Here is an 18,295-nt window from a genome sequence, read left to right on the forward strand (position 1 = left end):
GTATTTTGGCCCTCCACACATCATCTGGACTCAAAGGCATAGAGTTGTACAGCAGGCCAACTCATCCATTGGGTATTATTTTTCTGTAAACCCAACCAACAAAATGCAACTCATCAATGAAAGATACTGCAGTGAGCATATGCTAAGGAAGTGTGTATTTTAGTTAATCAAAGCCTTTACAGGATATGGCCAAGACCTTACTGAATGGTGGGACAGTCTCAAGGGGCAAGGTCAGGGAAACTCCCATTTGGATAAGGCTCTTTGCCTTGCACTGGTTCAGTGGAGAAGTGCAGATTTGTCATGCAGACCAAGGAGATCGCAAATTGGAGCTCTGCACTGATTAAGTTGACCTCGTTCTGTGTGGAGCTGGAGGCAGTACAGTGCGACTCAGCAGCTTAAGGAAGAGCTCTAAAGGCTACACATTGCAAGAGGACCAAATCAGATAGAGCATTCCTCCACAATTAACTTGCCCACTAGCACTTGGAGGACAATTTGAACCTGATGTGAGATCATTTAGTATCCATCTTAATTTTTAGTCAATTGAGGCCAGTGCAGAGTGATACTGTGAATGTAGTTTAGAAAAGTTCACCCCTGTGGGATTCTTGGCTGCTAGTTAGGATAAAAATGTATATATTTTGTGTTTATGCAGAGAGAGTCCATGCTTGGATGTAATAACAGAAGGGTTTTTCTGTTCGAGGTACCATAACTTGACACACCCGTGGCAGTAAGGAGGGAGGTACAGGAAAAGAGGGAATCCTGGGTGACGTTAAGTTGGTTTAGTGACATCTTGGCTTCATTGCCTTAGAAAATAATGGCTTTGAGATGCAATTTATTTATGCAATAGATGTGGTAGCATTTGTACCAGAAATGAGCCTGTGGGCTCGCAATCAAGGATTTGTTAAAAACAGAGGCTTGTTCAAGTTTCTAATGGCAACAGATGGCATTCACTGAATGCCAACAAAACAGAGAAAATAATCTCCCCTCCACTCATTTTAACTTCAGCATTTTTATTGTTAAAGAGCAGGGAGCAAGTCATTTAACTTTACTCTTAGCCCTGGAGTGGTGAAACACAGCACGGTTTAAGGGGTTTCAGGATGGTGTGGCAAAATTGCATCCGACATCAAAACAACAGAGGCAGTATTTGAGCAAGCAAGTGCACTATTGTACTGCACTACTAAATCCATAATTTTGGATCTTGCAAGGATTTCCCTTCGTGTACTTCTAGCCAGCAGGAAAGTCCATCCTCATAAATCTCAATGGGTATTTGGAGAATGAGACAACCCAGCTGCTTGCTCAGAAGGCTCAAATTTGGGAATAGTTTGCCTGCCAAGCCTGTAGGTCAGGGAAGGTTGCAATGGAGACAGCCTGAGTTTAAAAAAAACAAATGCATGATTGAGGGAAAACTCATTTTAGAAAGAGATAATGACTCTGGTGCAATTCAGAACTAACCACATCTTAAATTACACATCTGGGCATGTACTTATTAATGCTTTTGTCATTAATATAAAACTGCTCTGAAAGTTGGGACTATGGAGCATTTTTACAATAAATAATGCTGATAGTCAAATAGGCTAGGAGAGGAGTGACCCAGATTGGGGAATGCCCCAAATTTTCAGTCTTAGATTACCAGTAACACCAAGTTCCTAAAACTTAATCACCTCAAATTGTTCTTGCCTTGATTGAAAGAGGAATTAACACCATTTTTCAGAAAAGGGTCAAAAGAACTTGTCAAAACTGAATATGTATATTTAAAAATATACAAGGCAGAGGAGCACAACAATTTTGGATTGCTGAATACCATTTAGCAATCTGGCAATTCCTGTCAATGATCTGTACGCTCATTGCTTGTCATGCTAACAAGCACTCCCATCAGTTTTTCAAATTATCTGTCCTTTCTGTTAAATGTACAAAACCGCACAAGATGTTAGATTAAGAGCATTTCAAATAGTCAGTGTTCTAGTAACTTGAGCCTGAAAAAAGGTATATGGTACATCATTAATGGCAATGTCTTTTGTGTGTAATCTGTGTCCATCATTAGTATTGCACGGTAAGACAGTTAACGTGTGGTGCCATATCTTTTGTTTGTGTGTGTGTGTTATGCTTAGAAGGAACTTTATTATAATTAGGTTTTGATTTTCAAGAATAAGTGTGAAGGATTCTTTTTTTAAATATAAAGTTGTGCTTTTGTCTTTTAAGCCAGAAACAATTTTTGTGAATTCTAGTCAGACTGGGAATTCTTCCGGATTGCAAACAGCATGGTTAATGATGCAGTTTTGTGATTAGGGCACGTACTTGTACTTGCAAAGTTTTATTGCCACGTGACATTCAAGATGGCATGCAAATATAACCTAGAACTGTACATCATAGCAACAGGCCTTTTGGCCCACTATGTTTGTGCTGACTGTGATTCCAATATAAACTAGTTCCATCTGCCTGCAAATGGTTTATACCTCTCCATCCCCTGCCTGTTCATGTATATTGTGCGCAAGGTCTTTCCTCTGCTACTTATGCCAAGAGAGGAAGTCAGAGGTTTATTTACTCCATTTGGCCCCTGTGGGCAATGACTGGTGGTCACCTTAGCAGCTGACTAATGCCTTGTTATTTTGTATAGCTTAACATTCTCATCATTTTAAAATGGCGACTATATACATTTTACCATGGGCCTTTACAACATAGTGTGACAATTGAGTGTGCCAAACCTGAGATTTGGGGGGAAAAAATACTTTTGAAATAACATCCAGTTCATTTTCCCCAAAGGTATTTTCCGATCGTCTTTTGTGGTGATATTGGGGAGCAGTTTTAGGCCCGTGGTAGGTTTGGGGGGAGTGCATGGGTATTGGAGCCTCGAGGTTGGGGCAGGATTAGGAGAAAGGAATCTTGTATGTGTGGTGGTGAGTTGGTGTTTCGGCTTGAGGAATGGCAGTGGAGGGCAGGATGTGGCAGTGGAGATTGGGACTACAGTCAGGCAGGGGTTTGGTGGTGAGAGGCCTGTGGGCTAAGTATTTATAACTGAATTTCCCTGAAGGAGCCTTGCAAAACACACACTGGATGCTGCTGAAGATGTCCAGCGACCTCTGTGCATGAGTGCATTGTATGCATGGAGGCGCCAGAAGCAATGTTGCAAGCTTTATGATTGACACAGAGTACTGTTTTAATAAATGCTATTGTGAAGCTCAGATAAACAGTTCACTAAACAGAATTTCTTGGCTGTTGACCTTTGGATAAGAGCTAGAGCTAACATTACACAACATTAGTTTCCAGAGTCTAATGAGTGTCTGTGGAGCTCTTTTTTGGCATCTGTTTGATGTAGCAGAAACAATAGTGAGGCCAGGCGTAGAAGAGGAGGGGAGGATTAGACAGATGTATGTAGGAGAATTGGAAAAGATCAAAGCTAGCTAACAAGTAGTTAAAGATTGTTGGTAATGTAGGGGGTTAGAAGATATTTGAAAGGTTAATGTACTGTGCCATCACAAAGATTCATGGCTCCCTGCTGATTGTGGAAATCCCTTTATTTAATGAGTTCAACCCTTGAGTATCACAAGTTTAATAGTAAGATGCTGTTTAGTGTCCATAAGCCCCCTTAGGATGCGGTGGAAGATGTAGAGCAGAGGTCAAGATCTCTCAGAAGGAGGGACAATTATGTTGCACATACTGTTCTTACAAACCTCCCGGAGACCAGTCTTGGGATGAAACAGTTGACTTGTTGGGATGAAACACAGCAGGGAAATGCATGAAAGAAAAGAAATATGTTTTTCTTTTTTTAAAAAAAAGCGATTTTTCTTTCAAGCTCCTCAGGTGTAGCATGTCAGTAAGCATGCACTTTATGTATGTTAATCCATGTCCTATTGTGAACCCCATGGTAAACTATGTTTAAACAGAATAACACATGTTCTAACCAGAAATGTTCTTTAAAAAAAGTTCTTAAAAAAAATATGGTTTAAAGATGCTTTGATGCATTGAGTAGTCACATTGTGTAAAACGCTGTTCTTAAAATTGGACAATTACATTCTGCAAAAGTAGTGTAGGATGCAATTACTATAACTTAGAATTTACCACATTTAATTCTCAGGTCCCCCAGTTCCATATCCATATGATGCAAGCAATAAATGTATTTGTTTTTCTTTGCCAGTTTTTTTTCTGTTCTCTGAAAAGACTAGTGTCTTTCAGTGCTTCATCAAACTTGTCTTTGAGCCTTGTCAGTGAATGGCGGCTAGCATTTGGCTCTGTGAGACATCAGAGTTGAGCCCAACTTGCAAAATATAAAGACTGAGTGGGAATCTTGGCAAGTTTCCCTTTCCTCAGAATTGCTGAGGCCTATAGATATGCCTCTAAACCAGTTGTTTCTGGTATAGGTCAGCTAAGTCAGTATAGTTTGGACCACAAGCTATTGGGGAGCATAGGGTTTCTAAACTAACACCAGTAAACATTCAAACCACTGGTTTTGCTCTTCTATAAAGTAGGAATTCACCTGTGGTAACTGAATCTAATGTAGTACCAGAGCCTCTGTTTTCATTCCTGCCTTTGTAGCAATTGGGCATAAGCGAACTTGCTCTCTCAAGTGTCTCAGCTTAATTTTGAACAGCGCTGCTGGTAGTCTCTGGTTATGTAAATCTAGTCACTCAGTCTTGCAGTTGTAACCAACATGTTTTTGAAATGAGATAAAGCAATGTTCAGAAATGGATAACAGCCCAGAACAGTGGATAATTTGAAAGAGAATTATAGAAAAGAAAATTATTATGAACTATGCAAGACTATTAGAAGATGTCTTAGTAGGTCATGATAGTATAGAGGTTGTGTGGTTTATACTACTGCTTTATTTTGCAGTGTTAAAATCAGGATAGAAGTGTTGTTCTAGTTTCGTAGATGTTTACAATTGGAGCAGCTCAAAAACCTATCCTACTTCCTCAAGTGCTTCGTCTGTCTTTTCCCTTGAAATGGCAGTGGTATCTGCCTCCATCACTTTGTACTTCTCTTTCTAGTCTCTCAGTAATAATTTAAAATTGATTATTCCGCATTGCTGATGCCGCACCTTTCCCTATTTGTCCTATTAAGAAGCTCTATTGTATCTGCTCTTCATCTTCTCTGCTTATCATCTCTGCACAACTGCATAGGAGATCTCCACATTGGCCTCTCCATGGCTTCAAAAGCTTGTTATTTGGGTGCCTTCAATTTTTATTGAAGGAACCCAAATAAGTATTCTATCTCTGACCCAACAATGTGTACACGTTCTTATCAATTCATTATACCACTTCAATGCAATTGAGTTACTATACATCCACATTTTTCTGTTGTCTATGTCCTCCTACGTTTTCCCTACTAAAATGTGTTGTCTCGCACAAATTCACACTGAACTGCCTAATCATTTGAAACTCACTCAAATCACTTACTTTTACATTAGTGGCTAATTTATTAGGAAATCCAAGTCAGAATCTGGGTGGATAAAGAGAATATGTGCTATAAACAAACTGACAACTGAATTGGAAGGGACACTTAAGGATACTTGACAGGAGAGCCAGGAACTGCATGGCAATAGATGATGATGTAGAGTGAATTTGGAAATATTGTTTGAAAGATTTGGTGAAAAATTGTGACTAAATATAGTAAGGCTTGAGACTTGGATGTAAATTATTTAAAAGATTTGGTCATTGATTGTGTGTATAGTTCAAACATACACCGATTGAAATATGGTACATGCTTTGCTTCTGTTTTTTTTGCCATGTTTAGGACTGATGAATATTGGGGGTGGGGGAGAGGAAATAGTAATTACCTTCTCACCTTCCACTTAAAGGGGAATGCCATTCTGGGAGGAGGTGGAAGACTCAGTGTGAGGCATCCCTTCGGATAGGTTTGGATCTCTCCTAAGTGGACTTACTTCATTTGGAGCAGGTATGAAAGCAGGGTCCCGGGATCTCTCACGAACTGGGATTGATACTGAACTGTTCAGATGAAAGAGCCAAGACTGCCCACTTTGGCTACGTTCCAACGACCTAACTGAAGATCAGCATTCTTGGCTTTTTCTGGTGCCCAGACCCAAGCCAAAGCGTCCTAGTTCTTTGGGTTCAACTCCTGACAGAAAGGTGAATCACGTGCATTTATGTTACTCTTGGGGTGGTGTTGGGGAAATAATATATATTATGATCTCTTGCACATCCCTTCCTCCCTGCGCCTCTCCATGTAGTCTAAGAAGCAATAAACTCTGAAAATAGTGGCAACGTTCGAGTGGTTCAGTAACCTGTTGTGGCGGGAGAATGAGCTGCTGAACATTTCCCGTCATTTCAGATTTCCAGCATCTGTAATATTTTTGCTTTGTAATTTTAAGTTTGGCTAGGTTTTTTTTTGTTTTAGATATTGCTTGCATGTTACTTCCTCCTTTGATATTTTAAACCTGCAGCATAAGGAAGCTTCAGAGGGTGCTTGTGTTTTCTAAACAGTGTTTTAAGTTTTTTTTTTGATGTGGTCTTGACTATTTTTCTTCTTTCTAACCCCCCCCCCCCCCCCCCCGAACACGAACACACACACACACACACACACACCAGCACCATCTCCCTTCGTCATAATGACAAGATGACTCATGTTTGTTGACGTTCCTTATACTACAATTCCTCTTTTTGTTTGCTTTGTGTGGTTAGGATTTACTGTTAGTCATGATATTTTATAGTAAAGTATCAGAGGATCTATATCGCATGAAACCTGTTATTAAATCTTGCAATAACTTGAAATGAAATGCTAGCTCCAGTAAAAGGAACCATAAAGTTGATGGTTGGTACAAAACCCAACCAGTTTACTCATTGCCTTTTAGTGAAAGGAACAGGCCATCCTTATTCAGACTTGTTTATGTGAGCTGTTTTAAGATTATAAAGCAGTTTGATAAGGTAGATGAAGAGGAGATAACCACACTTGGGAGACAAACTAGTGACTATAAATATAAGGCAGTCACCAGTAAATCCAATTGGGAATTCAGGAAGAACTTTCTTACCAAGAGAGTGCTGTGAATGTAAGACTTCCTTGACTACAAATGGACGAGGTGGATAGGATCATTGTTGCACAGAGTCATAGAAATGGGCTCTTCTGCCCATCATGTACCTGCCAACCATCAAGTATATATCTATGCTGATCCCATTCTCAGCACTTGGTCCACAGCCTACTGTGCCTTGGCAATTCAGATACTTGTCCTAAATGTTGTAAGAGTACTTAAAGAGATGAATCATAGAAATGTAAACACAGAGAGGATGCCGTCCATCCCACTGTGGCTGTGTCGGTTTACTTTAAATTGATCCCTTTTTAATTCTGTGTTCTAGCTCTTGGTCCACAATGAAGTGGAGAAAGGTGCATGAAGGAGAAGGGAATAGGTTCTGTTGAAAGTTGGAAAACATTGCAGATGCTGGAAACTAAAATAAAACCGGAAAATACAGGAAACACTGAGAAGGTCATGCAGTATCTGTGGAAAGAGAAATAATTAACATTTCAAGTCTGGGATCTTTCATCTGAACTGGGAAAGAGAACCAAGTTGGTCTTTTGTTGTGGGTCTTGACTATTTCAGAAACTAATTTGTTTCTCTTTCCCAGTTCTGATGAAGGTTCCTGGACCTTGGGCATCATCTGTTTCTTTTTCCACAGATACTGTCTGACCTGCTGAGTGTTTCTAGTATTTTCTGTTTTAATAGCAGGTTCTGTTGGCAGCTTGAGACAAAAAGAGGTAGGAGGAGAATTACTGGCCTGATTCTGTATAATTTTTTTGCAATATGAAAGCTTCCAGGTAATACAATGCCACATACTAACTGTGTGTCATCAACACCTTCATCTCAGGGGTGATTTTATTTTTGTTTAAAATGTAATAATTTTCACTGAATTACACTAGTCCTTTTAACTTGTGATAAGTTATTTCTTTAATTAAATAAATGTAAGCATAATCAACCTGCAGGTTCCAGTGGAAGGGCCACTTCCACTTCCCATGGAATAACTTCTTGGCAGATTAGACTACAGTCACAGGAAGTTGATCTGGGTTTGCTTTTCTAAATGCTTCTCTAATTAGAGCATTGCTTGTGCTAGGGTGAGTCAGCTGTGGGGACCTGCAGACTGCAGCCACCTCTGAATTAGCTTGTGCTTTGATTGCTATCAGCTTAACATTGGGAATGTTGACCAAAAAAAAAGTAGATACATTTTCAATTATGTTTAATTCTGTTAAAATGTTTAAAATGTGTACAAAATGCACAGTAAAGCACATTGTTGTATATCCTTGTTTGTGTTCACTTGTTAAATCCATCAGTTTAATACAGAATACAGTGATTAAGTTCCTAGACTTGCAGCAAGACCAGTGAACCACTATTCCAGCGACACAAGTTCAAATCCCACCATGAGAGCTGGGAAAACTTGCATTTAAGTCACTAAATAAATCTAGAATTTAAAAAAAAGTGGCACAAAACTAGCAGTCCGTCATTAAAAACCCATCTGGTTCTCTAATGGAATTCTGCTGTCCTCATTTACTTCTTATCCAGACATGCCAATGAAGTTGAGACTCAGCTGCCTCTTCAGTTCTAGGGCAGCTGAGGATGAATGATAAACACTGGCATAGCCAGCAGAGTCCACATCCCCTGAAATAATTTTGTTAATGTGTGGAGTGTTTAGAGGAGATTGCGCCACTAACTGCAGTCTTAAATGAGTGCCATCAGAAGCAAAGGGGGTAGTTTTCCTTTGGACTTTCTCATTCTGCCCCACTCTAGAAATGGGATGTCTTCCTAAATTGTGGCACCCAAGGGAATTCACCTTCATGGTTGCGTTATGGAGGTGTGTGCCGTTTGCTGGTAACTGCAGTCTCCTGCCTGATGACAGTTATGTTGATTACTTTTCTCAGCAGCATCATCCCCGCCCCCATGTGAATTTTTCTTGGCTTTTGTACTTGTTCGGGTTTTCTTCCTGCATGGATAACAGTGTCAACTGGTGCTTTGTCAAAAATATTTGCTCAGTGATGCAGTACATTTGTTGGGAGTTTGAGTGATTGGGGTTGTGTGAGAGAAAGAAGATGGGGCGCATTTAATCCAAAGGAAAGCTGCTAACACTATTTTGAAACTGAGTAATTTTATATAATTAATTTTACATCATAAATTTGCTTCAAATGATCTAATGGTTTGGTGGGGTGTAATTATAAATATATGCAGGCTCACAGAAAATTCACTGAAAATGTAAATGGTTGAAAGGTTTAACATTCAAGGAATAGAGTGGGACTTTAAGAGTTACTATTTCAATTGTGTGTGTGTGTGTGTGTGTGTGTTACATGTTTGGGAAGGTACCTTGTCTCCAGTGACAGGACATGTCTTCCCTGGCCATGTGCCAAAACATTCCCAGTAATGAAATAGAAATGAAGGAAGTCTGTGCTTTTTTTTGGTAATGAAAGTTCTTCTCTTGATTCTCAACAAAAGTCTGTAACTCTTACCCTGTGTGCCTGCTGGGATAGTCTGCCATATTCACAAAATTGCTCAGGTTTAATAACCACTTTGATTTAATGGGATCCACCCTGATGCAAATATTGTTACCAGTATCTTGTACTGTTATTCCACAAATGAGTCACTCAGGTTCCCCATCTCTGGCCTCAGGGCATTGTCTTTACTGAGGCAAGTTATTCATATGCATACTGTATAAGGTTTGATTTACCAGAACCTTCATAACTGAAGGCTATATCAAAGTGCTGTTTGCCTGATTTAACGTTAATTTTAGTCTTGAGGTGAACGCTTACACAACTCTGAAATTGAAGAAGCTGCAGTGGTGCCATTAGAATAAACATGTTCTTGTAAATAGGTGAGTCCTTTATAGGGCCATTCAGTGTCTCGTTGAGCTGTATTTTATGGGGAATCTGATTTAGCTGACTGCTGGTACCTCAGCCAAAATTGTAATCCGACTTCAGGAATGAGGTATGGAGGCTACAGGAGGGAAGGAAACCAACTAGCCTTCCCAATCCTGCATACTGCTGTGGGTCTTGGTCAAAATGTGCTAGTGTACGAGTGTCAAGTTTTGAATGTGGATGATTGTACCCCTACTACCTTCCTTGCCAAAGTAACCTGCCAGAAATTTTCTAAGCTAACACCAATCACTTGGTTGGTAGCTTGTGCCGGTTTATATTTCAAGAGCTATACAGCGCCAGCGATCGGGGTTCGATTCCCATCGCTGTCTGTAAGGAGTTTGTATGTTCTCCCGTGTCTGCGTGGGTTTGCTCCGGTTTCCTCCCACATTGCAAAGACTTACAGGTAGGTTAATTTGGGTTTAAAATGGGCGGCACGGACTCGTTGGGCCAGAAGGGCCTGTTACCACGCTGCAAATAAAAAAAAAAGATAAGAAAATGAACATGTAATTTTTTTTGCATGAAATAAGATGTAAAGAGGCTATGAAAGACTTAGGCTCAATTCATTCCTTAGTAGTTCCAGCCTGCGTGGTTTATTTTTATCCATTTATTGATGAATACAACAAATAACCCATTTATAATTTGTAGAAATTTATTAAATAAAGATGGTACATTATTGATCATTATGCATTGCAATGAAGGTGTGTGCATATTTTGAGGATTTAGTACTATTAAACAAATGCAATGTATTTGTGAATGAATCATTGCTTTTGTTTGCTTTGAATGTTAATAACGTGTGTACCCGTACAGAAAATGCACTAAACTGCGCATTAAATCAGGAAATTGCACTTGCTTTATAACATTTTAATGCTTCTGAAATATTTTGGTAATTTCCATAACTTGGCAAAATATTTGACAGCTGGAACAGGTGTAATCCAGTCTCAGACTGTGAGACATATCCGTGAATATAAATAGATAACAGGCTGGCTGGGACCCAAAAGTCCTGATACAGCCACACTGCCACCCTTCTGTTCTGGAATGGAGAACATGACTCATCTGCACAGACATTTAGTGCTCGTAAATAAACATAAAGAATAGCAGACAATGTGAACAAGTTCATTATTTGTTAACTGGCCGATAGTAGACAAATGTTTTATTTCTCTGTGGTTTGTGTTGCTCTGTTCTTTGTTTGCCTTTCACTCTTGTTTCTTGTCCCTCCTCAGTTAAGAGAAGGGGAGAATTCTGAGTGGCAGACTTTTCCATAATCGCAGCCAGTAGTTGACAGAGTTGTACATGTCTTGGCATGGTGAATATACTGAATAGTTATATTTCTCATTGTCCTGTCTTTCCTCGCCCTAGGAGTGAGGCAGCTTTGTCCTGTTGCATTGAAACCACTTGATCAGCTTGAGAGCAATCAAGTTTAAACAGTGATTTCCATCCTTTGTGCACCTGTAGTGAAACTATTAGTAAAAGTTTGACTTGCTGACAGAACATCTTCCTCGGGACTTTTGTTTGGTTTCGGATTTCTGATGGAATCTTGCATGTTGATTGATTACTCTGGCTATGAGGAGGATAATTGCAGTAGTTTCTTACTTTTGGTGGTTTAGACTTAGTCTCTGACCAGTGTGTTTCTCTTGCAGTCTGTCACCCAGCCGGGGAAGGTGAATAAATCTGTAATCAGAATACTTTTTTTTCCGAGACTGAACACAGTGTACAGAAGGCAGAATTGTCAGTCCCTTGAAATTAAAATTGATATGCTGAAAAGAAAAATGGATCAAAAGATTTTATTTTTTAAGAGGCAACATTTCATTATTAAATGTGACACAAAAGAATGTCTGGAGTACCCTGTAATCGGTGAGTTGCTGTTGAAATCGCATTTGCAGAAACCGCGAGGCTCAAACTCTTGAGGTACAGCAGTTTAGTGCTTTTTGTTTCTGGTCTAGAATTCCAGAGGGCTGAATTAATGATGTGGGAACACGAGTTCAAATCCAATGGCAGCTGGGAATTTAAATAGTTAATTAAATCTGGAGTAAAAGGCTGTATTAGTAAGCATGACCGTAAAACTAATGGACTGTTATGAAAAATCTGACTCTCTGATGACCTGTAAGGAAGGAAATCTGCCGTCTTTGTCTGGTCTGGCCAAAATGTAACTTTGGATCCATAGCGATGTGGTTAATTTGGCTGCTCTCTGAAATAGTGTAGCATTTTGTTCAAGGGCATTCAGAACTGGGCAATAGTACTGGCCTTGCCAGTGACACCCACGTCCGCTGTGTGAATAAAAACAAAACTGTTGATGTTACTTGCTGATTGTTGCTTCAGAAGTAATTGTTTCTGTGCAATAAGGCTGGGGATGGGTGTTGGGTGTGGTTGCTCACCCACCAATGCTTGTGGACCTGTTTCAAGTGCCATTAGACTGAATAATAAACTGTTGTTGAGAATGGGGAGTTCAGGGTCATGGATAAACAGACTTCCTTAGTCCTTGTTTCCCAGGACAGACAGAAGCCTTTAACAATGGATTGTTTTGTTGCTGTCACTTTGCCATCAGTCTTTTGTTGGAAGCAGACAAGAATGAAACATCTGAGAGCTGAAACTTTTACTAGAAAACCTTCTGATTCTTGTGGTGAATGAGATGTTTGTTTCACTCACTTCCTGTGTGTCCCATTCAAATTTAGACAGCGAGTTTATATCCACAAGTTACAATTTAGGCCTGCCAACAATATTCAGACTGGGTGCCTGGCATGGATACAGTGGGCCGAATGGCTTCCTTCAGGTGCTGTGTTTCATTTATGGCTTTGACTTGCTGCACGCAGCAACTACTTCACTCTCTAATTTTTATTGGGTAGTAGGAACCATAGTACTGTTGACTTCCATCCCGTGGTGTTTACATTGCCTACTGCATCGCTGGGTTAAATTTACCAGGTTCATTGAGGAATGAACTTCAATTTTAAACGGACTCTTCTTGATTGCCAGCCTTGAAGTTGCTGCAACAAGTGCAAAGCCTTGCCACTTGCTTTTCCCCATACCTGTTCTAATCCCAGTCTGAGACAGCGGATTATCCTTGATCCGTTGCTATGCTTCTTGTTCTGCCAATGTCCTGCTCTTCCTTGAAGCACAAGTCCAGACCTTTTGGTGATCCTCTTCCTCCTCCACACGTTCTCCTTCCTCAATAAGAGGTGGATAATTGGTTTCGGTCATGTCATTCGGAGCTTCCAGTCTCTGATGGATAGGGATCAAGAAATTAATCGCCCACTTAGTCCATCCAGTCTGAGACAGATGCGGGGGATACAACACGTAAACGTTGGAGAATGTACAATTACGTAATGCTAAGAGATGCAAACATTTTACATTGTGAAATAGAATTTTAGTTTCAGACTTATTGCTCACAAATTATGAATAGTAAATTAGATTCTTTTCAATTTAAACAATACCAATAAAAGTAAAGCTTTTTAATCCAGTGAACTGTCCAATATTTCCACTGTCAAGGTGCAAGTTTGATTTAAAAGCTAGTCTTAAAGATCATGTCCTTGCTGAACTGTGTGTAATGCTGAAGGCGGTCATTCAGTTAGTTACTGTGGAATTTGGCTGAAGGAGGGGCCTTGTGAGTCGGTTCAGAACCGGTTGGGATGTTTTGGTATTTCATTGATTTTTTTTTGAAAGGTTAATAATCGCTTTGGAGGTAATATCGCCCCGGAGTATAAGTATTTACCAGTGTCAGCTGCAGTTCAGTTGCTCACCTGTGGAGTTGGTACTGCAGTGCAGCACTGAGGGAGCACTTCTATGTTGACCAAGGACTTGATTTTGGATAATATGTTAAAGTGAGGACATATCTTCTCCCGAGTGGATGCAAGATATCACATGGCAAAGTTTAAAGAACAGCACAGGTGCTCTGCTGGGTTACAAACACCCGACTTGTGTTCACCCTGTACATATTTGGGAGACTGGCAGGATGAATGGGGCTTGATTTGCCAGCTGCTATGGGGCTTCAGGCATCTTCTGGGTGGGAACGGGGCGTTTCTGCGTGCATCCCCCACCCCCACCCAAGCCACAACAATCCAGAGGTTGGGTTGAGCAGAGCAGAACTGGGAGCGCTCAGATTTGCTTGCTGAGTCAGCGAGGCCGGTTGGTGGCCAGTCCCCTTCCACCCCCGCCTCCTCGCTCGTGCTCCTGTCGCTGCTGTTCCCGTGATCCCCTCCCACACACTGTGTTCATCTCTGGCTTGCGAACAGTTCTCAGGATGCAGCCCTGCCATAACCTGAGGACTGCCTGCAGTAGAATTAACCCTAGTGTATTGACCAACATTTTTTCCTTAGTATTACCTTTCTAAAAAAAAATCTAATCTTTATCAGAGTGCTCTTTATGGGAGCTTGCTGTGTTTCCTATATAACAACAGTAAGTGCAGTTCACAAGTACTTAATTGGCTGTAGTCTGCTATGGAGAATCTTGAGATTGGAAGGTGCTGCATGATGTAGTTCTCCCAGTTCCTTCAAGTGTTTTTTTTTCCAAGTTTGATATGGATATGTAACTGGAAACTGAAGAGAATTAGAACAGCCAGGCAATTTTTAGAGTTCAGTGCGGTAGGGAGAGTGGTAAAGAAAGAAATACATTAAATTGTAAAATGTTCATTATTTCCTATGGTAGGAAACATAAATGATCTTTGTTTAACTACACACATTTATTGCCTTGATTTGCTGCAGTTTGATAAATCTAAAAATCAAAAGGCAGCTTGGCGTGGTGTGATATTGCCTCCTTTGAAAATGGGAAAATACAAAATGGAAAACAAATAATCTGTCAAAACTCCAACGCTTTGTTTAAACTCTTAAAGCAAAATGGGCCTGTCACAAGGGTTATAGGAATCGTGGTTTCTTTCACCTGTGACCTAGCTGGTAGAGCTGCTGCCTCAGCTCCGGTGACTCGGGTTCAATGCTGACCTTGGTTGATATCTGCATGGAGGTTGCATGTTTGCATCTTTAATGTGGGTTTCTTCCGGGCACTCTAGTTTCCTCCCACATCCCAAAGATTTGCAGGTTGGTAGATTAATTGGCCACAGTAGGTTGCCCCTGGAGCGCAAGTGAGTGGTAGAATCTGGAAGGAGTTGATGGGAATGTGATGCTACCGTTCAGGAATCAGAACCAGCACGGTAACATAGTGGTTACCATAATGCTATTACAGTGCCAGCGACCTGGGTTCAATTCCCGCTGCTGCCTATAAGGAGTTTGTACATTCTCTCCCCGTGTCTGTGTGGGTTGCCTCTGGGTGCTCCGGTTTCCTCCCATATTCCAAAGACATACGGGTCAGGAGCTGTGGGCATGCTATGTTGGCACCGAAAGAGTGGCGACACTTGCGGGCTGCCCCCAGCACATTCATAGCAAAAAGATGTATTTCACCGTGTGTTTCGATGTACATGTGACTAATAAATAAATATCTTACTATCTTAATAAAATGGAAGCAGTGTTGGGTTAGTGCAATCCACTAAGGGTCGGTGAGGACTCAGCAGGCTGGAAGGCCTGTTTCTATTGCTGTATAACTCCATGACCCCATATAAATGTGCTGCAAGGAGAGTGGCAGTATGTTCTTCCTGCCACTTTTGGCAGATCTGGGAGATCTCAAGCTACATCTGAGGGAGGTGCATCCAGCTGCAGCTCCTGACCGACCGTGTTAGGGATCTGGAGCTGCAGCTGGATGACCTTCGTCTCATACGGGAGAATATGGAGGTGATAGATAAAAGCCACAGGGAGGTAGCCACACCTAAATTGCAGGAGACGGGTAGCTGGGTGACTGTCAGGAGAGGGGAAGGGAATAGGCAAGTAGTGCAGAGTACCCCTGTGGCTTTTCCCCTCAGTAACAAGTATACCATTTTGGATACTGTTGTGGGGGGAGCGACCTACTGGGGAAAGCCACAGCAGTCAGTTGGCTGGTACTGACTGGCTCTGTGGCTTGGAAGGGAATGGGGGAAGAAGAGGAGAGCAATAGTGATAGGGGACTCTATAGTTGGGGGGGGGGGAGCAGACAGGAGATTCTGTGGACGTGAAAGAGACTCCCAGATGGTATGTTGCCTCCCAGGTGCCAAAGTCAGGGATGTCTCAGATCGGGTCCACAGCATTCTGAAGGGGGAGGGTGAACAGCCAGGAGTTGTGGTACACATTCCTACCAACAACGTAAGTAGGAAGTAGGAAAAAGGATGAGGTCCTGAAAAGTGGATATTGGGAACCAGGTAGGAAGCTGAAAAGCAGGATCTCTAGGGTAGTAATCTCTGGATTGCTACCTGTGCCACATGCCAGCAAGGGTAAGATTAGGTTGATTTGGTGGATGAATATGTGACTGAAAAATTGGTGCAGGGGACAGGGTTTCAGATTTGTGGATCATTGGGAGCTCTTCTGGGGAAGGTATGACCTGTACAAAAGGGGCAGGTTACACCTGAACTGGAGGGGGACCAATATCCTTGCGGCAGGTTTTCTAGAGCTGTTGAGGAGGGTTTAAACTAGTTTGGCAGTGGGATGGGAACCCAAGTGATAGGCCAGAGGATGGGGCAGTTGGTGTACAGGTTGATGCAGTGTGTTGAGAGACTGAGAGGAAGGATAGACATTTGATTGGGCAAAATTGCAATCAGTTGGATTCTATTTTAATGAAAGAAGTATCAGGAACAAGGGTGATGAACTTAGACCATGGGTCAGTACATGGAACTATGATGATGTGGTCATTACAGAGACTTGGCTGTCACAAGGGCAGGAATGGCTACTGCATGTTCTGGGGTTTAACTGTTTCAAAAGGGACAGGGAGGGAGGTAAAAGAGGTGGGGGAGTGGCATTGCTAATCAGGAACAATGTCACAGCTGCAGAAAGGGAAAACCTCCTGGAGGGATCGTCTACTGAGTCAGTGTGGGTGGAGGTCAGAGACAGGAAAGGAGCAATCGCTCTACTGGGAATATTCTATAGACCCCCCCCCCCCCCCCCCCCCCAATAGCAACAGAGACCTGAGGAACAGATGGGGAGGCAGATTTTGGAAATGTGCTAAAATAACAGGGTTGTTGTCATGGGTGATTTCAACTTCCCGAATATTGATTGGGACCTCCTTAGTGCCAAAGATTTGGATGGGGCAGAATTTGTTAGGTGTGTCCAGGAAGGATTCCTGGCACAATATGTAGACAGGCCGACTAGAGAAGAGGCCATTCTAGATCTGGTACCAGGCAATGAACCTGGTCAGGTTTCAGATCTCTCGGTGGGTGAGCATTTCGGAGACTGTGACCGCAACTCCCTGCCCTTTACCCTTGCCTTGGAGGGGGATAGGAGCAGACGGTATGGGAACGTATTTAATTGGGGGAGGGGGAATTATGATGCTATTAGGCAGGAACTTGGGAGTGTAAATTGGGAGCAGATGTATTCTGGGAAATGCACAATGGAAATGTGGAGTTGTTTAGAGATCACTTGCAGAGGGTTCTGGATAGGTTTGTCCATTGAGTCGGGAAAAGGATGGTACAGTGAAGAAACCATGGTTGACGAGATGTGAATTATCTAATGAAGAGTAAGAAAGAAGCTTGCTTAAGGTTCAGGAAGCAAGGATCAAACAGGGCTGTAGAGAATTATAAGGTAGCCAGGAAGGAGCTTAAGAATGGACGGGAGACCTAGCAGCAGGCATGAGAAGGCCTTGGTGAGTAAGATTAAGGAAAACCCCAAGGTGTTCTACTCATATGTGAAGAACAGGAGGATGACAAGCGAAGGTAGGACCGATTAGGGATAGAGGAGGAAACGTGCCTGGAGTCAGAGGAGGTAGGGGAGGTCCTTAATGAATACTTTGCTTCAGTATTCACCTGTGAGAGAGACCTTGACGTTTGTGAGGACAGCGTAAAACAGGCATTAGGGGATCGAGTTTAAGAGCCGCGAGGTAATATTGCAGCTCTATAAAACCCTGGTTACACCACACTTGGAATATTGTGTTCAGTTCTAGTCGCCTCACTTATAGGAAGAATGTGGAAGCTTTAGAAAGGATGCAGAGGAGATTTACCAGGATGCTGCCTGGATTGGAGAGCATGTCTTCTGAGGATAGGTTGAGCGAGCTAGGGCTTTTCTAGGAGGATGAGGGGTGACCTGATAGAGGTGTATAAGATGATAAGAGGCATAGATCAAGTGGACAGTCAGAGACTTTTTCCCAGGGCAGAAGTGGCTAACACAAGGGACCATCATTTTAAGGTGATTGGAGGAAAGTACAGGGGGGTTATCAAAGGCAAGATTTTTTTTTACACAGAGTGGTGGGTGCATGGAATGTGCTGGTAGAGGCAGATACATTAGGGACATTTAAGAGACTCTTAGATAGGCACATGGATGATAGAAGAATGGAAGGGAGGGAAGGGTTAGATTGATCCTAGAGTAGCTTAAAAGGATAGCACAACATCATGGGCCGAAGGACCTGTGCTGTAATAAAACACAGAACACTACAGCACAGTACAGGCCCTTTGGCCCACAATGTTGTG

General features: G+C 41.8%; 1 protein-coding gene and 1 long non-coding RNA gene across 7 annotated transcripts in view; one reads left to right on the top strand and one right to left on the bottom strand.

Annotated features, from left to right (window-relative positions):
- Window positions 1–18,295, bottom strand: part of LOC127574874 (uncharacterized) — a 460,663-nt gene that overhangs the window by 79,648 nt on the left and 362,720 nt on the right. The window lies entirely within an intron of this gene.
- The window catches only part of LOC127574873 (bcl-2-like protein 11), a 53,222-nt gene that overhangs the window by 22,211 nt on the left and 12,716 nt on the right, over window positions 1–18,295 (top strand). Inside the window, exon 4 of one of the 5 annotated variants that reach the window (XM_052024330.1) lies at window positions 5,789–5,886. The exons of the other annotated variants lie outside the window; for them this stretch is intronic. Coding sequence (XP_051880290.1) covers window positions 5,789–5,845 — 57 coding nt within the window. The 3' untranslated portion in view covers window positions 5,846–5,886. The remainder of the gene's footprint in view (window positions 1–5,788; window positions 5,887–18,295) is intronic. 5 annotated transcript variants of the gene reach the window in all.

The sequence above is a fragment of the Pristis pectinata genome, chromosome 10, assembly GCF_009764475.1.
Source record: "Pristis pectinata isolate sPriPec2 chromosome 10, sPriPec2.1.pri, whole genome shotgun sequence".
NCBI classification, from domain to species: Eukaryota; Metazoa; Chordata; class Chondrichthyes; order Rhinopristiformes; family Pristidae; genus Pristis; species Pristis pectinata.